The sequence below is a fragment of the Osmerus mordax genome, chromosome 1, assembly GCF_038355195.1.
Source record: "Osmerus mordax isolate fOsmMor3 chromosome 1, fOsmMor3.pri, whole genome shotgun sequence".
NCBI lineage: Eukaryota > Metazoa > Chordata > Actinopteri > Osmeriformes > Osmeridae > Osmerus > Osmerus mordax.
The window spans coordinates 6,698,329-6,726,046 of NC_090050.1; the positions used below are offsets into that span (position 1 = coordinate 6,698,329).

Genomic DNA, 27,718 nt, shown 5'->3' on the forward strand with positions numbered 1-27,718 from the left:
TTAAGCATTTGTTACCTATTAGTTAACGGTTTGTTCACCATTAGTTATTTATTGTTTATACAAAATGTATCATTAGTAAAGCATTTGTTCACACAGTTAGGGTTTAGGTTTAGGGGTTAGGGTTATGCTTTACTAATGCTTTACTAATGATACATTTTGTATGAACAATAAATAACTAATGGTGAACAAACCGTTAACTAATAGGTAACAAATGCTTAATAAACTAGAGAGGGTACAATTTCTGAGGAAATTGTAGGGTGTGCTTGCTTGCGTCGGTTGCACAGTGGGGTCAGTTTTTTAATGAAATGTTTACAACTGATATTTCTGTATATTTTATATAAAAATGCATACTTATTATTTATAAAGATTACATAGATTTAAAAGCATATATTATTTGCTGCTCATTACAACTCAAAATACGAGTGAAGTGTAGAATGAAATAGATGTCTTCTCATTTCCCCTGCAAGAGGCAGCCTCATAGCTGAATCAAAACGAATACATTTGGCAGACCGGTGTAAAAATTGACCTAATCTCTATGACTTAAACGTCCTTTTAAGTTTTCCCTTCTCGTGATATTTTCAGGCATTTAGCCTACTCATATTGCATTCATTCATTAATAAAGAACCCCCTTTGAAGATTATTCTACGACGTTACCGGCAGTAGAAGATGGAATCCCGATTCAAACAGTACCATCAGCTAACTGAAAATATGCCCCCAAAAACGTAAATAAGCTTGACATTTATTTAGTGGAAAATCGCTCATTCATAAAAAGCTCACTGGTAGCGATCATTGTCAGTAACAACGCAAAATGCGATATAGCCTGTGTGGAGAAGCTGCCCCGGTAAATTGTACTACTACAGTACAGTAGACTACTGCTGTGTTCGTCTTGGTAGCGATTGCGTTGGTTGAATTGGATTTAACGTTCCGTTGTACGGTTTAGGCTGAAATTAATTATTTTCATGAACAGATTGACAAAGTTTAGGCTGTGGCAATGAAGTTAAGGTTAGTAGTTAGATAGACTTTTGATTTAAGTAAGGGGAGTGCCGAACATGTTCTGTCGCCGTTTGACTTCCTACAGCTGTGTACAGTAGATGTTTTTGTAGTGTCTCGCGTAGGCTACAGCGTTGCAGTGGGCAACACTGGTTTGAAACAACAAGTAATGATCATTTCACCCACAAATCGTTTACTTGTAACGTAATGTCATAATAAATCCTACAACGAAAATGTATTTGTGAGGAATGTTTATTTTAACGATTGAAAACAGATGTATCATAGACCACTGTAGTATGTGTTGCCCGGGCAACAGAGGCTAATGTCATGATGCTAATGCTTCAGTGAAATAGTAGACTACCGTTTCCGAAAGTAGATGTGGGCCTACTTCCTTAATATTATCAGCTAATATTGTACATTACATTTCACAATTGTTTCACATCACAAAGTAAATAGTTATCACCCTGGCCTCTTTGCTTGTGGCTTTTCTGCAGCTGCCTTGCAGTAAAGCTATAGTTAGCCTAGTTATCCCCCAAGTTAACAGATGCGAAACGAATGTTCTGCTACAGGTAGTCACGCGTGTTTTCGTGACGTAGTGACGTCAGTAACGTCAGTGACTGTGGCTAGCAAGTTAGCCACCGTTAGCTTCACTTTTCGCCACGAAAACGTAACTTGAGCCTAAACCATGCAACGGAACGTAAATCCCAATAGAAGCAACTCAATCGCTACCAAGACAAAACCTTTGACACCTAGGTTGTCTATGTAGGCCAAATATTGACTGAGTTTTAGGGGGGCAAAAAGAATAATAATATGTGAGAGAACAAAGGTTGTGCTCTCGCCGAAGGCTTGAGCACACCCAACTAGAAAGGTACATTTCCTGAAGAAAATGTGTGTGTTTGCTGAAAGCAGTTGAAATGATTGTTTTGATGGCTTGAATAGTGAAGAAGGTTATACAATTTTTTTTAAAGAGCTATGTGCTTTAAAAACAAAATGGTGAGAAAAAGTGTTAAAAGTATATCTGTCATTGTTATGCATTGCGATATTTTCTTACTGTTGAAAATGGAGAAAAAACAGTGATGAAAAGAGTATCTTATTGACTTTCATACATTTTTAAGCGTTAAAAGTATTAAAGAATGAAAGATTGAAAAACAGAAAAAAGTTTGAAGTTAGAAAAATGAGCAAATATAGTGATGAAGAGTATATTGCATAACAGTTATCAATATCATAGCAGACAGAAGTATGTCAGCAGTATTAAGGTGAAAAAAAGTGTTGCTTTGAAACCAAAATGGTGAGACAGTGTTAAAAGTATATCTGTCATTGTTATGCATTGCAATATTTTCTCACGGTTGAAAAGTGAGAAAAAAGAGTGATGAAAAGGGTATCTTATTTAATTTCATGAATGTTAACCTTTTGCTGCCTAAGCCAACATTCCAAACATTCCATATGCTGTTGAAATATGATATTCATATTAATATGCAAATTTTATGAATTTTCATATTAAATCATACACCTTAACTGTTGACACCATATTGAAGAACAGAACTAGGGGATTTTTATGATGTGAATAAATATATGATTACTTAAGGCAAATCATATTTTATCAAGGTGATTTCAGGCAGCCATTTTTTACAAAAACTTCTCCATCCACCATACCTCATCAGACAACTTCATTTTTAACCACTTTAATTACAAGATGGAGGAAAACTTTGAGCAGGTGGAATATCCACACATCTGTGGGCAATGTGGAACAGAAGACAGATTAGAAATATCATATTTTGATTAAAAGTTATGACCATTCTAGTGACTACATGGAAACACGTGGAAACATGGGGGAAACCTACATTTCTCTGCCCCAAAAGTAGCTAGCGCTATGGCTGGATACTCCTCTCGATAACTAAAAAACGTTGGAGTTTCTTCCACAATCGACCGAATTGGCCAAACAAGGCATGTACATTTAGCTTACGGTGTATATAATCTAGCTAGTTAATGTTGTTTTTCTAAGTTTTTTAGAAATCTGCTCAAATCGAGGCTAAACAGTGCTACTAACGTCATTACTGCCTGTCCTGCCGGACACGGCAGAACGCGAGTTTTTTTCTGGAAAAAACTCGCATCACTCCCACAAACAAATTCTTCGTATGTAAAAAGTTTAGACTTTTAATTGACAATATTGACAACACATATTAATAAACTTGTCTTTACTCAGAATATCGTCTCAGATTTCAATTCGAAGCTGTAAATCTAACACTGTAGGCAATCTCCCATGGTCTCCGCTCTGGCTCCGCCTCGAAAAACAATGGCTGCCGTTGCAGACGATACATTTATTTCCCCCTCCCAGTAACCCCTTAACCAATGATATGTACTTTGAGCTTAACTTGTCATGAGTATCTGGCAGTTTTCAGAAATAAAATCGGTGATTGGACGGCAAAGATATTAAGGCGGGTCTTATGGGTCTTTTTCGACCCATATTTGAATGGGCCGGCTAGATAGGGTTAAAGCGTTATGTTAGAGCCATTTTACATTTTATTTCATTCTAAACCTTTTACATTTTTAAACCCTTAGTATTTGTTAGACTTGTACACTTCTTATTTAAGATTCTTATATGTTTAATGTGTGCACCTTCCTGCCACAGTAAATTCCTTGTCTGTGTGATGTTTCTTGGCGAATAAAACCCATTCTGAAAAGTATTAATAATTGAAAGATGTAGAAACAGAAAAAAGTTTGAACAGTGGAACAGTGAAGAGCGTTGGCCAATCGGATTGGTTCCTTGTTTCTTGTAACGTAGCAACTGTTGGTCATTGTCAACATTTCTAACCTAGAATATAGGTTTTAGGTTCAAGATGAAGGAGAAACTAATCATGTGTGCCTGCACAACCAGTCCTGTTCAGACACTTAATTTAAAGATGACATCAAAATAATAATCCATAGTGCAGGGTTGCTGATGTTTTCGATGTCCCTGGTGAGTTTTTTTAAATTCAATCTCGTCACATTATGTGACTTTGTTGTGCAACTGGAAAAGCTAGCTACTCTAACTCAGAATGCTGCTGCAAAAAAAGCAGAACTATTGTGGGTGGTAAATAAGATCATGCTACATCTAGCCAGCGGATTATTTCTTGCAAGTGTGTCAAAGTGGTATTTTTACAGACTGTATTAACACCGTAGGCGTGAATAATGCATGCATCGTCATTGTCGTCCATCTTTAGCCGAAGAAGCTAGAGAGAGGATGCAATGGGAGATTTCCTACAGTAAGCTAGATACTGCTTCAAATTGAAAACGGAGACGATCTTTTGGTTAAAGACAAGTTCCTTAACCTCTGTTGTCAATATCGCCGATAAAAAGTAAATACTGTTACGAAGCATTTGTTTGTAGGTAACGAACGATAGACGTAGCCAGTTCTCGCAGTTCTATGGCAGCTACAGTACTGTATGATGACAGTCGTAGCTAGCGTTGTAAGCACTCGTCACTAGAATGGCCATAACTTTAAAACAAAAGATCATATTTCAAATCTGTCTGCTGTTCTACATTGCCCACACAATTATGTATATATATAAACTCTAACATGGCCTGTATCTTGTATTGAAAGTGCTCGAAAATTTGCTTGTCTAATGTATGGTGGACTGAGAAAACATTTGTTAGTCAAAGCGGAGCGAGCGGAGGTCGTGGGAGAATTCCTACTGTGTTAGATTTACTGCTTCAAATTGAAAACGGAGAAGATATTTAGAGTAAAGACAAGTTTCTTAACGTCTGTGTTCAATATCGTCAACTAAAAGTAAAAACTTTTCAGTTACGAAGCTTTTGTTCGTAGTAACGCCAGCTGCAGTAAACCTTTCGTGACCCCGGTTTGGCTGTTCGTGACAGTCGGATATGACAGTGTTGAGCCTCGATTATTGCAGATTTCTTTGAAACTTTCTTAAAGAAAAATAATCTAGCTAGATTATGTACACTTTAAGTTCAATGTACATACCTTGTTTGGCCAATTTGGTCGATTGTGGAAAAAAGTAGAACCGTTTTTAGTTATGGAGAGCCATCGCGCTAGCTTGGAATTGCGTTATCCCACTCATCACTTCAGTGGTCATAACTTTTAAACAAAATAGTCTATCTTAAATCTGTCTGCTGTTCCGAAGTCACAACATAAGTACGCACATTTCATACGCTCTAACTTATCCTCTATCTTGTAGTGAAAGTGGTTAAAAATGAGGTTTTCTAAGAAAGTAATGCAGACGGAGAAGATTTGTCAGAATGGCTCCGTGAAATCGTCTTGATAAAGGATGATTTGCCTAACATGATCATATAAATATTTACATCATTAGAAAGCCCTAAATCTTGTCTTCAAAATGGTATAAACAGTTCAGGTATATTATTTGAAAAAGTCTGCATATTCAGGCAGGAAAGTGTTAAACAGTGTCAAAAATTGCCGCGGTGAGAAACAGTTCTGTCAGTGCATGACGTCACAATTGAATTTGACTTGAACATTCTGAACCATTGAAACCCATTCATTTTTTTTAGCACTTTAAACTTTAATACCTTAAAAACCTTAAAAGTTATCAATGAGAAAAGTAATAGCACACTAGAGCAGTTCAGACTTTATCAAATGAAGTTTGAACGGTGTTTCTAGCTTAAACGGTGTGAAAGGAGTAGGCGACGGAAAAAAGTGGGAGAAAAATAATAATAAGTATGCAGAATAACAATAGTGTTTTTGCTTGCAGCAAACACACTAATAATATATATGTGAGAGAACAAAGGTTGTGCCCTTGCCGAAGGCAAAGCACACCCAATAAATAAATATGTGAGAGAACAAAGGTTGTGCCCTTGCCGAAGGCAAAGCACACCCAATTATGAATTGTGTGAGCTATTCTAAAGTGTTACCAAGATGTCTTCCACTTCTATAAGGACAGTCTTCAGCACTTCCTCCGTCAAAGGCTGGCCCCCCACGGTGGTGTAGAGTGCGATGGAGCGGACCTCTCTTTCCCAGGCTCCCCCAAAGTGAGGTGCACCAGGAGGGTTGAAACGGAAGGCAATTTTCTGTTTAGCCAGCTGCTGCTGCAGACCTGGCGACGTAGCAGAGAACGCTTCGCGCAGCTCCCTCTCTCCTCCTCTAAAGTTTGTTCCCTGGTTAGAAAACAACTCAGCAGGCATCCCACGACAGGCAGTAAATCTCTGAAGAGCCATTAGAAAGGAATCAGCATCCATATTGGTCAAGAGATCCAAGTGAACACATCTAGTGGTGAGACACTTGAATATGATTCCCCATCTCTTCTCTGTCCGCCTCCCCACTTTAACAGGAAAGGGTCCAAAGCAGTCCATGCCTGTTGAATGAAAGGCTGGCTTGTTGAGTCGTAGGCGTGCGGTTGGTATGTCAGCCATCTTGGGGACAGCCGGTCTGGCCTTCCACCTCCGGCAGGTGTGCTGGAAGCAATTGATGGCTTCCGTTCCTCGCAGGATCCAGAATGTGTGTCGAATTTCAGCAAACACCCTCTCAGGGCCGGGATGGCACAGACGGTTGTCGTAGTCTTGAATCAGGAGTTTAATAGACATATGAATAGGGTCTAGAACGATGGGGTGCACTGTGCACGGTTCCATACCTTCTGCTCGCCGGAGTCGACTTCCTACTCTAATAAGCTTCCTGTTCTCGTCTAACTCAGGTGCCAGAGTAACTAGGCGGCTGCTGACGGGAACGGGTTTACCTGCCTTCAGGAGTCGTAGCTCGTCTGGGAAGCTGTCTTGTTGAACCCCTCCGATAGATACGGATCTCAGCTTCCAGATAATCCTCTGCGGTGTGGTCACCGCCTTGGTTTGCCGCCCCGTGTTTCTCCTGCATTGTTACCTCCACTAGTTCCTTCCGTGTCTTGCACTGAATCACCTTTGCTGTTTGAGAACTAGACACTGCAGAGGCAAAACCACAGAAGGTGGGCCTCCGGAGCTCTGATGCATCTTCCTCAGATTTGGTAGTCGGATTCTCTGGCCACTCAGCGGGACCTCGCCGGAGGAATGATGGTCCCTGGCTCCATCTGTTGGCTTTGGCGAGCTCTCACAAGGTCTTGCCTCTGGTAATATTGCCTGCTGGATTCCTCGCCGAATGCATGTAGCGCCATACTTGAGCATCCGTGAGCTCTTGAATTTCTGCAACTTGTGCCAACGAAGATTTTAAACCTGCACGACTCTCACTGTAGCCACGTCAGAACAGTGGTGGAGTCAGTCCACAAAATGGTTTTGTCGATCTTCAGGGTAAGCTCCTTCTCTAGTACCTTCGCCAGCTGGGCTCCAGTAAGTGCTGCACAGAGCTCTAACCTGGGCATAGAGTGTGTGCGCTTCGGGGCTACTCTGCACCTGCCCATAAGAAAGGATAGGTGTATCACCCCTCTACTTCCTTCTGTCCTGAGATATGCAACCGACCCGTAGGCTCTCTCAGATGCATCACAGAACACGTGGATCTCTCTTGTGACGTCTGCCTGATACACCTCTTCTGGCTCATGGCATCCGGGTAAATGTATTTGTGGCAAGCTCTTCTTCCCAGTCTTTCCAGGCTTGTAACAGGTCTTGCGGGAGCAGGGGGTCATCCCAGTATCTTTTCTTGTCCCAGAGACGTTGAACCAGTACCTTGGCCCTGGTCGTATAGGGTAAGATGAACCCGAGGGGGTCATATTGACTTGCAAGAACCTTATATACATTCCTCATGATTGGTGAGCCATAGTTTACAGGTCGATGCTTAGACACCAATGTATCCGTTTGGAAGTGCCAACTGAGCCCAGGAGTGCATTCAGGGGTATCTGCCTTATCTTCAACTAGCCAGAGTTCTGTACTTTCCGACTTCGCCTCCTTTGGTAGGTGGTTAACAACACTCTGCACATCGCTAGCCCACTGCCGCAACTCAGACCCCCAGACGACAGGAGTTCCCTTAGCCTATCCACTAGCTGTCTCGCTACACCAGGGTTTGGCAAGCTCTGTAAGCAGTTGTTGACATAGAAGCACCGTTCTATGGAGAATCGCACATCTTCCCCAGGCTTGGTGTGCTCTGTTACGTGCTTTTGGACCGCGAAGATTGCGCAACATGGGCTGCAGGTAGTACCGAAGGGAAGTACCTGCCATTCGAAGACATCAGGGGGGTCCTCTCTCCTCATGTCACGCCACACAAACCTCAAGAGGGCTCTGTCTTCGGGAAGAAGGTGGACCCGATGAAACATTGCCTTGATGTCTCCACCGCAACAGCATACTCCCTGAACCTCAGCAATACTCCCAAAAGAGATGCACCCAAGGTAGGCCCGGCAGTAGTGACTCATTCAGATTGAGGCCCTGGTTCTGGTGGGAACAGTTAAACACCAGGCGGTTCTTGCCATTATGACTCACCATATGATGGGGTATATACCACGACTTGTGATCTTGTGCAAGGATGTCAGGGCTGAGTTTAGCAACTGCTTCTGGATCTCTGAACCGTAGATTGTGGCCCGCAACGGGTCTTTAGCTAGCCGCTTCTCTACGCTTCTCAAGCTGGGAAGGACTGTCTCTTTCCGGTCCTGGAAGCGAGGCATGTTCTTGTTACGAAGTAGCGGGGTAGCATATCTCAACACTCCATCCACGTCCACTCATGTCGTCTTCGCTTCTAGCAGATCAACAGCTTCTTGGTCCTGCCTCGAACGAGTAACTCATTTTTCATTTCGGAAGGGTAAGGTATATCTACCTGCCAGAGTTTTTGACGTGTCAGAGGAGCTCTGACTGGGGGAGCGATGGACCTCAGCAGACATTGCTGTGGGCGAAGATGCTGCTCAACCAACCTCGCTGGCCCCTGGAGAGTCCATCCTAGCCTGGTCAGGATGGCTGCTGGCCCACCAGGTGGACCAAACCATACTGGTTCGATGGGAGTGATCAAGTGAAAATGATCGGCTCCAATGAGGATCAAGGGGCTGGGCATTCTCGAACGACCGTAGTGGTAGACCAGACAGGTGCTTGTACTTCTTCTGAAGGCTAGTTACAGGATAGGAGTGTTCGACTAACCCCAGGCGTGTGGCTGTAAAGGCATCTTTAATGAGAAAACTAGTCTTGGGCTGTGAGACTGGGGAAATGCCGAATGTCACTGCTGCACCCCGGATAGTCTGAATATCTTGCCTTATTGTTCTCAAGGCGAGATCCTCAGGAGTACCTTGTAGTCCAAGCTTCCTCGCCGCCTCTGGGAGGAGCATCGTACGTTCTGACCTATCGTCCAGTATAGCGTACGTGTCAAGGGTACAGCTTCCGTGTTGAAGGTGCACTCTGATGACTTTGAGCAGGACACGGCTGGGGTCTGCTGGCCTTTCCAGATAGAGCACCTCAGCTGTTGTGCTGACCAGATAACTCTCTTCCTGGTGTGCCTCCTTCAGGGCTCTGAAGTTTACCTCATGAAGAACTGATAGGTGTTTTCCTTTACAGATGGTACAGGGCTTCTTCAGCGTACATTGGGATGCCTTCAGCGTACATTGGGATGGGATCTCCCACAACGCCAGCACCCTTTGTTCGTCTTAATCCACTTTGTTATTTTGTCCTTAGGCAACTGCTGATAGGTTGCACACTGACTGAGGTAGTGGTCTAGGGTGCCACAGTAAGGGCAATAAGGCTTAGCTTTACCTTTCTTCTTTCCTGCAGCTAGGGTAGCCTAGGAGGCAGCGGCATCGCTTTCAGGCTGATCTCTGGCTCCATGCAGAACTGTGGCGGTTTGTTTCCATTGACGTACCTCATCCTTCGGGACTCATCCACTGAAAGGGGGGGTGTAGCTCTCTGTGGTAGAGGTTGCCTACTTTGCGTGCCTTCGTAGGTTGAAACTGTAGGACAAACCTGGTGGGGGGGTCTGACTATACTCTCCATGGTCGTAGTAGCTTGTCCCTCTCACACGCGTCGATTGTGGGGGCTCAGTAACCCTGGCGATCTACTTGATGGAATGGCCAGGGCTTGGTCCTTTATCACTTGGAGTTCACCCATCATTTTATTCAGACTCTTAACTAGCTGCTCTCTCCCGCTCTCTGACTCCCCTACCTCCTCCTCCTGAGGCCATGGTGGGGGATCCGGCCAACCCTCATCATCATCTTTCTCCTCACGAGGAAGGGGCGTGTTGTAGTCAGGTGGTGGGATAGGCACAGGCCATGCTGGGATGGGGAGAGGCTTTAAGGAGGATGAAATCACAGCGTTGGATTGCTGAAGGCTGGAAACGCTCACCCTTACCCTCCTCAAATCGTCCTTCATGTCCTTCAATCTTTCTATGTCTTCAAGAAATGATCTCTGGGATTGACGCAGTCTACTATTTTCTTCACATATCTCTTCCAACTCTTGGTAGGTGGGTGTCTGCTCCCGGTGATTGTTGCGATAGTATGAGGAGGCTCTTTGGTTCTACTCCTCATCACATCCATCTGTCGTCGGGTTGTGGGCTAGCTGGGTTTCTGACCTATATCCGCCCATATGATGGCTATGACTCCACTTATGTGGAAGCACATGCAGAGGTGGGGGGTGTCATCTTGGCAAATCCCTCCATAATATGCGCTTCCTCCTCTTCTTGCTGGTAATAATGTGCTGTGCTAACTGGGCGCTAACCATGCTCTGTGTAGCCTAAGTAGTCCACTTCATAGTCCTCTAGATGTTGTGGTGGGCAAACCTCGGGTCTCAGGCGGCCTGTATTACTCCAATCGTCACTGGTACACCGATACATCTCTTATCCAAGGGTAAACACCTTATCCGGCTCGAAGGTTAGAACACGAGAAGTCCAGAAACGATCAGACTGTTAATGATGATTTAATAAGTACTGAAAGTATGGTGTGGTCTACAAGAAATAAGAGAAATACAATTACTGATGTATATCATACACAAAGGAATAATACACAAATCATGTCGTTAAAGAGACCAATTAAACATCAAAGCCTGCTGCCCTCAGAGCTCTGAGTCTAAGCTGTCGACTCGCGCACCTCAATCAACAACGCAGCATAAATGAATAGCTTCTGAACCAGCGCGTCCGTTATACAGTATAACACTGTATAACACAAGTGACCATGGTATAAGCGGGATAATGCCCTTCGAGGTGTACAATATCACCTGATAATGGTCGGGCATTATCCCTTACATGAGGCAGGCTTAAGCAATCCTGTCTGGGTCATATGCCTGAGTCATATGACACCCCACCTAGCATTTCCATAGGGCCGACACACATAGTTTAAAGTGCACCTGATTAGAGGCAAATACTTGTCACTGTTCGCTGTGTCACTGAAATCCTAATTTGAACCCAGCGTTTTGGTTTAGATATAGCACTTATTGTTGTGTTGTGAAATTATACGTTTGATAATGATACTTCTAAAAGGACACCTTTTTTTGTGGAAGTAATTTTCTTCAGTTTCTAACATCGTTATCTAAGGTCAAAACGTGAAGTCATCGTTAATAAGTTTACTCTATAGTCATCTCTCTTTCATTTTGGGTTGCACAGTAACAGTTGGTAGCAACTTTGTTTAGGAGTCTGGGTCCTACCAGATTTTGCACTCGTGCACACTCACACACAATCGAATGTGCCATTGAAGTGTTGTTCGTCCTAACTGTATATCGTTTCTTTCTGTCTTTACCAGGAATGGGAAGCTGCCGGTGAATGGCGAGGAGCAGACCAACGTGCCCCACATCTACGCAATCGGTGACATCCTGGAGGCCAAGTGGGAGCTGACACCTGTGGCCATCCAGGCCGGCAAGCTCCTAGCACGCCGCCTCTTTGCTGGTGCAACACTCAAGGTCGGCTCAGCCACTGTGTCCGGTCTCGACTGTTACAATTTTACTGCTTTGTCTGAAGCCGGCTGACACTTGGCATAGACTTTTACTTCTTTTACTATATTTCACTTATTTTAGTGTTTTGTTGATTACTAGGTCCCAGGCTACTCTGTAGGCCTGATGGCTTCTGACTCTTAATTACACTCTTAATATGGATGGTGCCAAATATGAATAATTATTGGATGGTGTCAGTATTAATAATTAACAAACTATTAGCATTTAGGTTATATATTGTTCTACCTTTTTGTGTAATTTTACAGCTACGTTAGACCGTTGTTTCATCTCCACCTTGTAATATTCACATTTGATCCCGTATCTTTGTGTGTCACAGTGTGACTACGTCAATGTGCCTACCACAGTGTTCACCCCTCTGGAGTATGGCGCCTGTGGCCTCTCTGAGGAGAGGGCTGTTGAACTCTACGGACAAGACAACATTGAGGTGAGTCAGACACGACTGCTTTTTTGAAGCAGACTCCATCCTGGTTAATTATTGGGTGTGCTCAAGCCTTCGGGGAGCACAACCATTGTTCTCTCACATATATACTCACATGTATATTCTTATTATTTATTTTCCCACCCCTAATGATCCCTCAATATTTGGGCTACATAGACAACGTCGGTGTCAAAAGGCTTGTCTTGTTAGCGATTGCATTGCTTGTATTTTTATTTAAGTTCCGTTGCACGGTTTAGGAGGTTACAGTGTTTTTGTGGCAAAAAGTGCCTTGTGTGCACAAAAGGAACTCAGTGCTAGCCTACCTCACAACGCCAGCACACGTTAGCAATGACGCATAGATACGACGTGCATAGATGTGCTTGTAAGACAGTTGCACAGCAAGTATCGTATCGTGCCGTGGTGTGCTAGCAGCATCATACATTTAAGCAATTCAAGACTTACATGTACAGTGAGTAATGTCACATTAAACTTGAGAGGGTACAATTTCTGGGGAAATTGTAGGGTGTGCTCGCTTGCGTTGGTTGTAGGTGGGTCCGTCCCCTTAAATTTTGCCCTTCTAGTGATATTTTCAAGCATTTAGCCTACTCGTATTGCATAATTCATTAAGAACCCCCTTTGAAACAAGCTACTGTAACAACGTTGTCACCGGCAGTATTTCAGACAGAATCGCGATTCAAACAGTACCGTCTGCTAACTGAAAATATGCCCCCAAAAGCGTAAATAAGTGTGACATTAATTTAGGGGGAAATGTCTAATTCAAAAGAAGTTTGCTATGAGCAAGCTAGCTGCTGTTGCTAGCCAAACGTCACTGAGAAAGCGCCAGAAATGAGAATGTTTCTTTTGACAAAGTTTAGGCTGTGGCACTGAAGCCAGCCACACACCACACAAGCTTGAGCTTAAATACGTTCTTTAATGTGACATTACTTACTGTACATGCAAGTCTTGATTTGCTTAAATGTACATGTATGACGCTGCTAGTACACCACGGCACGATACGATACTCGTTGTGCAACAGCACATCTATGCACGTTGTATCCATGCGTCGTTGCTAACGTAACAATGTTGTCACCGGCAGTATTTCAGATGGAATCGCGATTCAAACAGTACCATCTGCAAACTGAAAATATGCCCCCAACAACGTAAATAAGCTTAACACCTATTTAGGGAGAAATGGCTAATTCAAAAGAAGTTTGCTACGAGCAAGCTAGTTGCGTTGGCTAGCCAAACTTCACTGAGTGAGGGGATTGTTTGAAAGCGCCGGAAATGAGAATGTTTGTTTTGACATAAAGTTTAGGCTGTGGCACTGAAGCCAGCGACGCACCACACAAGCTTGAGTTTAAACTTTACATACATTATTTAATGTGACATTACTTACTGTACATGCAAGTCTTGATTTGCTTAAATGTACATGTATGATGCTGCTAGTAGTAGCAAAGAGTCAATCTAAGTTCTTTGGTAGTAGTACACCACGGCACGATACGATACTCGCTGTGCAACAGCACATCAATCCATGCATTGTTGCTAACGTGTGCTGACGTGGTGACGTAGATAGCACTGAGTACCCTTCGTCGACTAAAGGCACTTTTTTGCCACCTACCTCCTAACCTCCTAAACCGTGCAACGGAACGTAAATAAAAATACAAGCAACGCAATCGAGACCAAGACAAACATTTTGACACAGGCGTTGTTTATGTAGTCCAAATATTGACTGATCCTTTGGGGGGCGAAAATAAACAATAATAAATAACTACAAATGCTAAAAAAGCTGAAAAGTTAACATTTAGTAGAGAGTTATAAGCTGAAGCTTCAAAGTGACCGAAAGGTATTTTTGAAAGGGGCTGGAGCAGCATTCCAACAATGATTGGAAAGGATTTACATTTACATTTTACATTTATGCATTTAGCAGACGCTTTTATCCAGAGCGACTTACAGTAAGTACAGGGACATTCCCCCGAGGCAAGTAGGGTGAAGTGTCTTTCCCAAGGAAACAACGTCATTTGACACAGCTGGGAATCGAACTGGCAACCTTCACATTACTAGCCCGATTCCCTAACCGCTCAGCCACCTGACTCCCTATTTTCCGATTTACCATTACTTTTAAAGGGAGAATGATTTGCACAAAAACTTTAATATTTTAAAAAGTATAAAAGTGAGAAATGAGAAAATACCCGCAAGCTGAAAGCTGAAATGAATTTCAAAAATGTGTGAGTCACACAAAAGAGGCAGTGTGGAAGCTGAACTGCATCATCTAACAAAGCTAAGAGCTAAAATAGCCTACAATGCGGGAGAAGCTGAAAGCTGAACTGTTAAACAGACGAAGAAGTAGGCTAGCTAGTCGTAACAAGAATATTATAGTTTTAACAGCTGAAATTATAGTTGTGATAGTAATAGCAGTAGCAGATGTAGCCTACCATTGAGTGCGTCTAGTTGGCTTTCTTAGTAGGATTCAATGTGTTGATGGAATGAAACATACAGCAGTAGGGCCGATACAGGAAGACACAGCGACACTTTGTTGCAGAAGGATGATAGTGCAAGTTTCGTCCGTGGAGCATACAACGATTAATAAAAAAGAATAATGTAGACGCGTTTATTGAGTAATCACATAACTAACTAGAAATACATTTCCTGCAGAAAATGTGTTGGAATGCTGAAAGATTAAATTATTTATTTTTTAATTGCGGAAAATACAGAAATGAGAAAATACCTGCAAGCTGAAATTAATTAAAAAAATGTGTGAGTCACACAAAAGAGGCAGTGTGGAAACTGAACTGCATCATCTAACAACGCTAAGAGCTTAAATACAATGCGGGAGAAGCTGAAAGCTGAACTGTTTAACAGAAGAAGAAGTAGGCCTAGGCTAGCTAGTCATAAAAAGAATATTATAGTCTTAACAGCTGAAATTATAGTTGGGATAGTAATAGCAGTAGCAGATGGAGCCTACCATTGAGTGCGTTTACTCGGCTTTCTTAGTAGGATTCAATGTGTTGATTGAATGAAACATACAGTAGGGCCGATACAGGAAGACACGGCGACACTTTGTTGTAGAAGGATGAAGATGCAAGTTTTGTCCGTGGAGCATACAACGATTAATAAAAAGAATCATGTAGACACGTTTATTTGGTAATTGCATAACTAATTACACATGTAAACAGAGTATTATTGGCATAAACCGACAATTGCTAGTAATCGGGTTTCTCATGGTCAAGTAAACGCACTCAGTGGCGTAGTAGAATAAAACAGTTCCATTAGCAATAGTAGTAAAAGAGATATTAGCAGCACCTGCAGTCACCTCTTGTAAATTGTATTAGGTTGAAATACTATCAAACTCTGTCTTGTGACTCCACTAATCAGCTAATACCAATCACCTGTGTGAGAGACTGAGTGGTGCGTGTCTGTCGTTGCCACGGTGATGGCGCAGCTATGATTGCTAACGTGCTGAAGATAGAGAATAACAAATGTAGCTTGAATCCACACCTCAAACAAGTTAACCTAGACGCAAAACTATACGTCCAATACAAAAAATAAGGATATTTTCTGAGACGCAAGACTCTGCCGAAACCAGAGATGTCCTTTATATTTCTGTGCGGTCAGAAATACAACTCTACTGGCAGTTTCAAAATCTTGTTCTTTTTGCTTTCTCTGACGATTTTGTCACCAGATTTGCAATGGTCTCTATGGGGTGAGAGTTGGACTTTGTCTCGCTTTCGTGGGGCTCTGAACAAATGTGTACGTCTGTTGGATTCAACAGACAACTGTCTATGACCAGCACAAAATTAGCTATCTATTGATCCAAAAATGAAGCATGAAGAGCGAAAATTGTGGCAATGCTGGCAAACTAGAAATATTTTTTCAACAACATCCGAAGCTCCCCTCCACTCTAAGCGTTTCAGTCTGCACTCTAGGCTTTCACGTACACACCCATGTAAATTTCAGAAACGGCTTGAAAAAGTCATGAAACATAATCAGTGATATTGAAAAAAGTTGAATAGATATCAAAAAGCTGAATTAAAAAAAAATAGTTTAGGGTTTTGTCAACATTTTAAAGTTTAAATGGTGGATGTAGCTGAAAGATTGAGGAAGAAGAAGGATTTGAAAGTTGAAGACGTTTAAGAGGATTGAGAGGATTTGAAAAAAAAACTCAATTGGAAAACCATGTTAAGAATATTATGAATATTGATTTATATTAATTCAAGCATAAGGGGTTCAAAGCTGAAAAGTCATAGCAGGAATTTGAAGGCGCTGAAACTAGGGCTGCAACTAACGATTATTTTAATAATCGATTAATCTATCGATTCTTTTTTCGATTAATCGATGAATCGGATTAAAAAAACAAAAAAGCATTAATTTCCAACCCTTTATTCAAAAACAGAACTGACAGTGCAAATTCACAGCGCAAAAAATCTTCAGAATGTGCACAAACAGGCACACAATTTTTTTTAAATTATATTAGTGTGGATGTAATGCTATTTTCCAAGATGAGCAATTAATTTGAGTTTTGTTTAAAACTTTATTGAAAATTGAAAGGTTGTGGAAGTAACCAAGACTTTATTAGAATAATCTGGTGTATATTTAAGATTTTTTGACACAATTAAAAAAAAGTTACGATTTGCGAGGATTAAGATATTTTCTAAGATCTTTGATTTTCTATCATTTTATTTGAAACTTAATTGAAAAAGTAAAGGTTGTGGAAGTATACCAGACATTGTTAAGATACTCTGGTGTCTGTTTGAGGTTTTATATTCCTAAAAATATTATAAAAGTACATTTTTCAAAATGGTATGGGTTGTTTTCACCCGGTCCCTAACGTGATGCTGCAAAGTAGCGTCTTCTGAATGTGAGACGAATGTCGAATATGAAACTAACTTCACCTCGGTCAATTAACACACTGTTTCGATGTATTTAGTGTGAAATGCTCCCACACCTTGGATGACTTGGGTCGTACTGATTTCTCTGCCTCCGCCATGTGTTCCAGAACAACGTTACTCAACAACGTCTCTCCGATGGCCTTTCCTCTACGATTTTAATTTATTTAATCGATTAGTTGTTGCAGCCCTTGCTGAAACGTGCCACGGAAGAAATAGAAGAAGTTGAATAAAGATTCAAAGAACAATACTTGGAATGCTGAAGCAGCATTCCAACAATAAGAATATGAAGAAGTTGAATAAAGATTCAAAGAACAATACTTGGAATGCTGAAGCAGCATTCCAACAATTACACATGTAAACGGAGTAATCGTATTATTGGCATGAACCGACAATTGCTAGTAATCGGGTTTGGTCATGGTCAAGTAAACGCACCAATCACGTTGACAGCGGAATGTTGATTCAACGTAGTTTCAATGAAGTTTGCTATCTGGGACCCGTGTGAGAGACTGAGTGGTGCGTGTCTGTCGTTGCCACGGTGATGGTGCAGCTATGATTGCTAACGCGCTGAGGGCAGAGAATAACAGAAATGTAGCTAGAATCCACACCTCAAACAAGTTAACCTAGACGCAAAACTGTCTTTATATGTCTGTGCAGTCAGAAATACGACTCTACGTGCAGTTTCGAAAACGTGTTCCTTTTGCTTTCCTGTGCGTTTTTGTTTGGTTGCCACGGCGATGGAGCAGCTGTGATCGCTAACGAGCTGGGCAGAGAGAATAACTAATGTAGCTAGAATCCACACCTCAAACAAGTAAACCTAGACGCAAAACTATACGTCCAATCCAAAAAATACGGATATTTTCCGAGACCCAAGACTCTGCCTAAACCAGAGATGTCCTTTATATGTCTGTGTGGTCAGAAATACGACTCTATCGGCAGTTTCAAAATCTTGTTCCTTCGGCTTTCTCTGACGAATTTTACCCACCTCCATTGAAGTTAGTGAGAGAATTTGAAAGGCTGCTCTCACTTCAAGGCTCATAGCTGAAAATCTGTAACTGTGAGCTCTTTAGTAGTTACATTGGCTGAAAGAGGAAACATTTTCCTACATTTTAAGGTATAACTTGTTTCTGTAAGTTAAACTATATGAAAGTTAGAGGAATTTGTTTGACAATTTAGTTGAATATCAGAAAAAGAACAGCTCATTGCTCATTCATAAAAATCAAGAAGGAGCAAAAAGGTTCATGTATTTGAAACTGTCATAATTCAAAATTGGCTGAATATTTGAAAAAGCTGAATCATTTGGGAATAGCTGAATGTCTTGTGAACATTTTAAAAGTTGAATGGTGTCTCTAGCTGAAAGTATGCTGAAGTATTTAAGTTTGAAAGAGGAAGCTTTTTTAATGATTTGAAAGGATTTACCATTAGTTTTAATGAGAGAATACACAAAAACCTTATTTTAAAAAGTATAAAAGTGAGAAATACCAAAAGTCATAAACCCAGTCCAACATCTCCTGAAGGAGCTGAACGTTTTGAATTCCAAAATTGTAGTAGTCGGTGAAAGTATGCAGGACTAGTTAAAGGCCAAAAAACCTACGGAAGAACTAAGAAGTTGGAATAATAAAGAGAAACATGAAAACAATATATATGTGAGAGAACAAAGGTTGTGCCCTTGCCGAAGGCAAAGCACACCCAATAACACATATGTGAGAGAACAATGGTTGTGCCTCGCCAAAGGCGTGAGCACACCCAATAATTTATTTAAACTCAAGCTTGTGTGGTGCGTCGCTGTCTTCAATGCCACAGCCTAAACTTTGTCAAAAGAAAAAAAAAACATTTACGGCACATTCAAACAATCCTCTCAGTGAAGTTTGTCTAGCAACAGCAGCTAGGCCAACTTGCTTATAGCACAATTCAGCTTCTCCACGCAGGGCTCTAGACTGAGACCAAATGGTCGCTTTTGGCTTTGTTACTGACAATGATCGCTTCCAGCAAACTTATTTTGAATTAGCCATTTCCCCTAAGCTTATTTACGTGTTTGGGGGCATATTTTCAGTTAGCAGATGGTACTGTTTGAATCGCGATTCCATCTGAAAAAAACTGCTGGTGACAATGTTGTTAGAATAGCTTGTTTCAAAGGTGCTTCAGCTTGTTTCATAATAAACGGAACCATCTGCAACCGACGCAAGCAAGCACACCCAACAATTTCCCAAGAAATTGTACCCTCTCTAGTTTTCATTTGATTGACCAACTCGACTGTTTGCGTGCTAGCTTATACATATGCCTGCAGCCAATACAAATATGGCGGCTAACCTGCTAGTAAATACATATATGGTGGATAACTTGTTAGGTAATACATGTATGACACAATTCATTCATAGCAGCTAGGAACCCTTTTCTCACAAATATTTACTCTTGCGTCTGACATCTGATCATTCGTAATTTAATGCCAGGTAAAGAAGCTTGAGGGCGTAACCACCCTCCTGCTTTTAAGCTAACACTTTTCATTACCTCAGGTGCGTTTGCTTAGATTCCGCAAAGTCTGCCACAAAGTAGGTTTGCAAGTTATGAGTGTGTCGGGAGGAGGTGTTGGGCAGGGTTGCCAGGTCTGTGTGACAAAACCAGCCCAATGGCCAATCAAAACTAGCCCAATGGCCAATAAAACCAGCCCAAAAACCAGCCCAATATCAGAACTCAAAATATGCCCCTGCCAAACCGTATACACTGCTTTTAAAGTCCAAAAGCATTGCTATCATTGCCAAATGTATTGTAATATCTACAAAGTAACACCAAATGTTTAGTATGCCAGCATTAAAAGCAGTTTTCAGGAGGTTTTCTCAGGAGACTGAGAGCATTAGGCACGTGTGCACACGCACAGTGCGTGTGTGTATGAGGGCTTGTCCCATGTCAATGTGTGTACGTGCTGATCTGGAGTCAGTTTGGTAGGATTTGGGTATAAATAATTTCATTTAAAATATGGATTTTTAAGATATTCATGTAATTTGTATGCAAAATAGGTCTACCCGAACCAGCGGACAAAAAATTCAACCCGCGGCAACATTTCAAAAGTAGCCTAATTCCGCGGGAAAACCGCGGACCTGGCAAGACTGGTGTTGGGTAGCCTGGTCCTAACCAGACTCTCGGACATTTCATTTGTACAGAGACTCTGGCCTCGCTCCATCGCCTTAGCCAATTCCTTCACAACTACTGTAACAGAGCTAGCTGCCGTAGCTGGAAAATCAAACTGTTCCCGAACCCCATGGGGAGGAGGGCCACAAAATCATGGCCACCAACAAAACTCAGCAAAACTTGTTCTTGCTCTGTCTTTAGCTTATGGATATTCGGCAGCGTTGCCACAACGGACCGAATGGCTTCGCTCGCATCTTTCTCCACCGCCATTATGGAACTACAACACAAACTAGCGCACGACAGCCACTCCCTCTGTTCGCTGATTGGCTGGTAGAAAATTAACCTGAGACATCTGACTTACTTACATCATGGCCAGACCTAGTACAGAAGCAAAATCAAAATTGAGCGGAAGGACGTAGGAGGGCAGAGCCAGGCTAGGTGTTGGGAAGACTGGCGTAGTAAAAAATGCTGCTGCTCCTACTCCCAAATGGCCTCTTTATCACTGAAAAAAATAAAATAAATTCCTTTACAAAACAACAATTCGAAAAATTACATATTTCAGTCAATCTAGCACACTTACTTTAGGATATTTCATATTACAAAATTAGTAATTGCCTGTCTTCCAGAGCAAAGCTTGGCTTAACGCCATGCTGAACATATTCCCCACCTATCTGAGACAATACTCATTCAATCAATGCTGTCAACATTCCAAGTTGAAATAATTTTCTAGTGGGAGAGAGGGGCACAATAATAAAGTCAAGTCATCTTTCTTTGTGGAATGTCATGTAGATGCGTGTGTTGGGGCTAGAGACTAAAGCGTATGAAAATTCCCTTTAGTATCCACGAGCAAGGATATTTGTTTGTGTTCTGCTCAAGCCCAATTCTACACCTGCGTACATCAGTTGATGCATACTATCAAACGGGTGCGATTAGAGCGCTACATTGGAACGTCTCGTGTGGTATACTAATGTATTAATATTTCTGTCTTAGTTTGTTTTGCACTAGCACAAGTCTCAAAAAGCAGGTCATTAGTATTTTCGTCTTATATTTTGATACTTCTCATAATAGCAAAGCATCTCTCACCCCTTGTTAACTGTAAGAGCCAATTCAATGTTTTGTGTAAATTGCCTGTTATTTGTTGTTTCTTAATAATTACAGGTTTACAGTGTAATTATTATGTTTCTTTGATATGTACAAGGTGTATACTTGTATTTATTTCATTTAATTTGTACTATTAGATGTTTTATATGCATGCGGCGCGCCTGCGCAGTTCTGCCTGGCCACGCCCGCGGGAAAAAGAGTTGTGGAAAGTCCATGAGGCTGCAGGTTAATGGAGGCAAGCAGCATGGGAGAAGAAATTTTTATTTTACCGTTTTGAAATCACTAGAAAAGGTGGAATTCTATGGTCTTAGAAGCTGTTATTTGTATTAAGATAGTCAGGAAAATACATTATTTATTCAAAGCCTATTTTCTTAAAGGGGTCATTAATTGCAGAACCGAATTTACCTTGTCACAGTTGAATAACGACAGTTCAGTGGGTAAAATGGACATACAGTGAACCCCAAAAACCATTAACACCTTTTTCCTATGCAAATCTCACAATTAAAAAATTTAGCTTTAAAACAGTCTGTTTTGAAAAAGCAACCGAACTGACGTCAGTTTGGTGGCTCCACCTTTTTTGGCTCTGGTCTGTACCTTTGTCCTGCCTGTATCTAGCATCGGTAGAATGTGTGATGATTTAGTTTATTGACAATGTTCCTGAATGTGTTTCATTCAAATAAATTACCCGTTTTGTCATGTAAATCTACAATTCAAGATGCATGTTTGTCCAGATCTATTTTTCAGCAAGATACCTAGAGCTAACTGACGCTGAGTTGAATCACGATAGTTTGTTTGCTAAGCTGTAGTGCTAATGTTACCCACCTAAGTCGATCCTGTTTGCTTCGACAACAGAAGTGGAAACAACTAAGGTAATCATTTCAAAGGATATCTAGTTGAAAACACAATAGATTTATTTGTATGTTTTTATTTCAAGTCTCCACCTTCAATGTTTCAGTGAGTGCTGTTGGCCGTGTTGCGTCTTTGCTCCGCAGCTTCACTCGTTGTAACCAAGCAATCAGTGCGCAGCTCATCTATATATTCATGAGCATACCATAAAAGGAGAAAACCTAGCGTTTTTTCCCTGGACAAATTCACTGGAAGCATCAGGGGGCATAGAACAGCACCCGGCCATTTTCAGCCCAACCAATGTTACATACCCTATTCGGAGACCTTAAGGAACAGTGTGAAATACCCCAAAAACCCAGTCAATCACCCCTTTAAGTTTTCGTCATTTAAGTTTTGGGGCAATAAAACTTGCACGACTTCTGGCTAGTGTTTTCTACACAAACAATTATTATCTTTTGCACCATACATAGGACCAAGGAAGGCGAGTTTGGACTTTGCTCCTATATTAACATTAGCTACTGTCATTAGCTGTTAGTCTCCTCGTTTAAATATATACTGATGTATCCGGCTGCTTGTTGTGAAAACAGTATATGTAGCGGACACGTTAGCGAATTATTTTTTTATAAGAAGTGACTGTGACAACATAACTATTTCATCTGAGTAAATTGGCTCTTCATGCTAGACTAGTTGTAATCCAGCATATATATATAAACTCCTCAAAAAAAGTTCGGAAACGTTATTTCGGTCGTTTATTCCTCCCCTTTAATAATACCAATTGGTATTGTATTTTATATCGTTGGAAAGCCTGATTAGTCACCTTTACAACGAGGTACAACTTGTAAGGATCGTGCATTCGTGGAATGAGCAACACAGCTAACCGTGAGGGTAGCGGCCCGAAATAATGTGCCAAAATCCCCTGCAATATTTTTCTGTTGGTATTCACTCTCGTTTTGAGTTGCTTGGTAGATTGGATGATTGCACTCTCCCACAGTAATAAGGAAAAAACAACACATATTGGCAATTTTTACACTTTATTTTACACTGCTCTATTCATTTTACACTGTCAGGGACCTCAGTAGCGTGTGGAAGATCCATATGCAGCCACAACAGCTTGGCACCTCCTCCTCATGGGATCAGCTTGGGTGTGCTGTACGTGCCAGAGTGACCAACGCAAACATGTTGGCTGACTTGCGACCAATCCTGGTTGAGGAATGGGATGCCATCCCACAGCAGTGTGTGACCAGCATGAGGAGGAGGTGCCAAGCTGTTGTGGCTGCGTATGGATCTTCCACACGCTACTGAGGTCCCTGACAGTGTAAAATGAATAACGTGTAAAAATACGCCAATAGGTGTTGTTTTTTTTCCTTATTACTGTGCCTTATTATTACTGTGGGAGAGTGAAATCATCCAATCCACCAAGCTTCTCAGTGGCTTTGGTTCCTATATTTCTCAGAACACAATTGAAATTCTCTGTCATCTCTGAAGTACTTATCATTCTCTCATCATTTTTAAACAAATTGCCAATGCTCTAGTACATTCATGCAAATGATAATGTAGCTAGGGATGCATGATATCGGTGGCCATATCGGTATCGGCCAATAATGTTAAATTTTTTGTGTTATTATTATTACTGGCCTGATAAAATGTGGTTGATAAATATGGATTATTTCCGCCTATTGAACCACTTATTTGGTAAAATGTAAGAAAATTGATCATTTTGGTAAGAGAAAGATCTATATGCTTTATGCAGTTTAGGTTTTAATAAAAGCAGTTGTCCACTGTATTTGTTTGCCTTTTGTTTTTGTAATCAGACTCAGGCTTTGTATTTATCGGCATGTATCGGTTATCGGCTTCCAAATATAAAGAGTTATCGGTATCGGCCAAAATGTCCATATCGATGCATCCCTAAATGTAGCCTTCCTTTGTCTGCTGTTTCCTACTCAATTGTTTATGTTATGTTGATCAAAATGTATAACATTGCTTTTCAGTTAAATTGTCTTACCACAACAAACATCTAGACATTTAGTTCATAACAGAAGTCATTACATGCACAATGGTTTAGCCAGTTGTCATGATTTATCGGCCTAATTAACCATACAGCGCTAGCATGTACAGTTCTGCCTAAGAGGTGTTTACTATGTTTACATAAACATTTGTAGTTTATCCTTTGCAATGCTGTAAAATAGTATTGTTTCCTCGGTATTTGCATAAATAAGACACAACAACTGACGAGGAGACACTCGTTCGTACGAACATTGTTCCTGTAGTATGAACGTTTGTGGATTGCTATATCCATGCCTCAAGAAAACAACTAAGGAGGCTAAGGGGATAGGAATAGTGCCCATGTCCATGATGCAGCTGGTGTTTATAATGTCGTAGCACATTTGCCTAACCCTAACCCTTAGCCAGCATTTCATTCATAAATGGAACCTTTTGAAAGCAGTACTGGCACTGCACTCTTCAACTTCGTCTCGTTTACCATGCTTTGTGGGTGTGACTTTTAATGGCCAAACCACAATGGCAACCGCAAAATATGAACTTTGCCCGGTTCTTGAGCTGATCGTGGGAAACTAAACCCATTCTAATTTGTACAAGACAGAAAACCTTTGTGTTTGTGAGTTCATCAGCATTCATGTTACAACCACTGTGTTTACAATTTAGTTGTTTACTAGAGCACAACATTATTTGCAAAAGCTCAAATGTCTACATGGATCTAGCCTCTTAATTCGGCTCTCAAAGTGAATCATATTGATGCATTTAACTTCAAAATGTAGAAAAGGCAATTGTAGAGGGTAACAAAATATATAGTTTTCTGGTCTTTCTGTGGATTTGGCATGATGTATCAGTAACACTCCTTTCCACTCTTGCATGTGCAGGTGTACCACAGTCTGTTCTGGCCTCTGGAGTTCACTGTCCCCAACCGAGACAACAATAAGTGTTACTCAAAGATCATCTGCAATAAACTTGATAACGTAAGATCCTCATGTCAAGTTGAGTTTCTGGCACTTGAACTTTTGAAGTATGCTCCATATCTGGTATTTATGTGACTGTGTACGTAAATAAACACACATACAAATGGATGTCTATTGTTGACACACTTTGTATTTTGTGCCATTAGATGGTAACTGCAAACATGAAACGTCCCACATCCACGTAATGTCCAATATCCATTACAGGACCGCGTGGTCGGGTTCCACTATCTTGGTCCCAATGCCGGCGAGGTGACCCAGGGCTATGGAGTAGCCATGAAGTGTGGCATGACCAAAGACCAGCTGGACAACACCATCGGCATCCACCCCACCTGCGCCGAGGTAAGACCTGACCCCTTCCCCACAAAGCAATATTTGGCCATGTCTTTTACTCATGTTGTTAACCATTTTATTAATTCAGGCAAAACGTTTAGGAATTTCCTTTTGTTAGTAATGGCCTGAAAACAAACTTTAGAAGGAAACGATAAACAAAAGCACCAGCAAAAGTGTCCTTGTGTCTGTAGTTTGAGTTGGAACATCCGCTCACAAAGGAATGGTAATCCTGACGGCCAGTTGATCTCCCCCACTTCAGATTTTCACCACCATGGAGGTGACCAAAAGTTCTGGCGGTGACATCACCCAGGCGGGCTGCTGAGGTTAAACCCTGCTGGTTTAGCGGGCCATCCTCTCCTCTACATTTTAGATCTCCCCACCTCCCTCTCACCTCATAGGTCTGCATCTCAACAGGCCCTCTCTCTTTGAGCATACAGACCAATAGTTTCTCAGGAAAACCCATCAAGTCTGAACTAGATTTGGGGGAATGGTCAGTGTTTCGATGAAGATTGAGTCAAACAATCTGTTAAACCTATGAGGTTTAACAGGTGAGGTGGGTCTTACTTACAGGATGGCCCAAGCTAAACAGCGGGGTTACTCTGATGCTGTTTCTTACAGGACACCTTGTGCGCCACTCTTTGAGTAGCGCTGCCGCATCAGTCACTGACTGACCATGTGGTTGCCGTTTTTGACGTCTTGGCTCGAACTCATACTTGTGGTGGGCTACGACTGATATCTCTCAAAGTAAGCGCCATGGGGTGTACTGAACCCTTCGTCCAACTACCCAACTTAAACACTTCTTCACACATACACGCACATAAATGGACACTTGTAAAAAAGACTCCTTTTAGTACAACAGATATCTTTGTTCAGTTGGCACACAACCGAGGTTTGATGGATAAATCGCTCTACACTCCTGTGCTTGTTTTGGTAGAAGTGAAATGTATACAGGAATGCCATTTTTCCCGTTTTAGTCATTATTTTGTTTTCTGTCAACCCATTAACATTCCAGACATTATACATTTTCAAGTTGTGTACTACTTCTGTGTCAGAAAGCACTCGTGGGGGACAAAAGTCCATCTCTCCATATTGAGGTCATCGTCACCTACCAAGGTGTTAACCAAAAAAATCCAAGTTGTAAAGAAAAATGAAGGCCAGAGGAAGAGCTGGTGAACCACAAGTCTTTAGAATTTCTGGTTTGTGCATTCTATCAAAATAAATAGACTAGAACTGTTAAGATATCTGAAGGACAGACACACACCTGAATTGTACTGATGTTAATGTTCCTGTTAAACATTAAAAAAACGTCTTGCTAAGTTTTCAGTGGAGACTGAACTGAATGTTTCTTTTTGTTTCAGTTTGATTATGCTGTTCAGTTTGATCGCAATGTGTGTATGTATGATGTTTCAAATACTTTGTAGTGGGCTATATTTAAGAGTATAAATTCCGACTGACTACTGTCTTTGAGTTCTGAAAGTCTACAAAAGGACAAAATGGTCTCTTATCACTGTTAGTAGATTAACTTTATTCAAAGACTTCAATAAAAATTATCAACACACTAGCTCTAGCTTGGTGTCTGACTGTAGTTTCTGTGATGTCTTTTAGAAATGTAATTTGGTATATTTTATTGTGGGGTGAAGAGAGTGTAACCCAAAGCGTGTATCTACACTAATTGGCGGTTCCTTGGCAACCATAGCTTCAATTTCCTTAGATAGGAAGATAAGGTTAAACAACGCAGATGGAGTGTAAACGTTGTTGAAATGATGATATTCTTTTCTACAGGAAGGAGGCCAACTGCACAAGGGTTAGCTATAGTACTGGACATTACATTTTAGACGTCCTGAATTTTTTTATTCTGGAGTAAAATATATCCCAGAGGAAGAAATTTCACCGCCACATTAAAAGACATAAATACACACAAATTCAAAATACATACACATACTTTAAAAACGACAACACACATTGGTTAATAATGGTTACCAGTAGCCTAGTGGCATGCCTAGTCTTACCCTGTTTAATAATAAGGTCCATCTTGTCGTATTTGGACACTTGTCCAAATACGACAAGATGGACCTTATTATTAAACCAGTTTGATCCACTGTACTTGCAAGGGCCCTTGCAAGTACAGTGGATCAAACTGGTTCAAGTGGACCATAGCAAATACTAAATAACATTGACTTTGAATGCAGACATTTGTTACTATGGGGCAATTCACATAGCTTGGGTGGTGGTTTTGATCAAAAGATCCTATACGGGAGAGAAGCTGTTGGTTTAGCAGA

At 41.2% G+C, this 27,718-nt stretch overlaps 1 protein-coding gene across 1 annotated transcript in view; it reads left to right on the forward strand.

The window, feature by feature from the left end:
* The window catches only part of txnrd3 (thioredoxin reductase 3), a 76,263-nt gene extending 49,257 nt beyond the window's left edge, over nt 1-27,006 (forward strand). Inside the window, exons 12-16 of the mRNA XM_067241613.1 lie at nt 11,556-11,712; nt 12,080-12,187; nt 25,014-25,109; nt 25,314-25,448; nt 25,699-27,006. Of these exons, the coding sequence (XP_067097714.1) occupies nt 11,556-11,712; nt 12,080-12,187; nt 25,014-25,109; nt 25,314-25,448; nt 25,699-25,761 (559 nt within the window). The 3' untranslated portion in view covers nt 25,762-27,006. The remainder of the gene's footprint in view (nt 1-11,555; nt 11,713-12,079; nt 12,188-25,013; nt 25,110-25,313; nt 25,449-25,698) is intronic.
* The last annotated feature ends 712 nt before the right edge of the window (nt 27,007-27,718 follow it).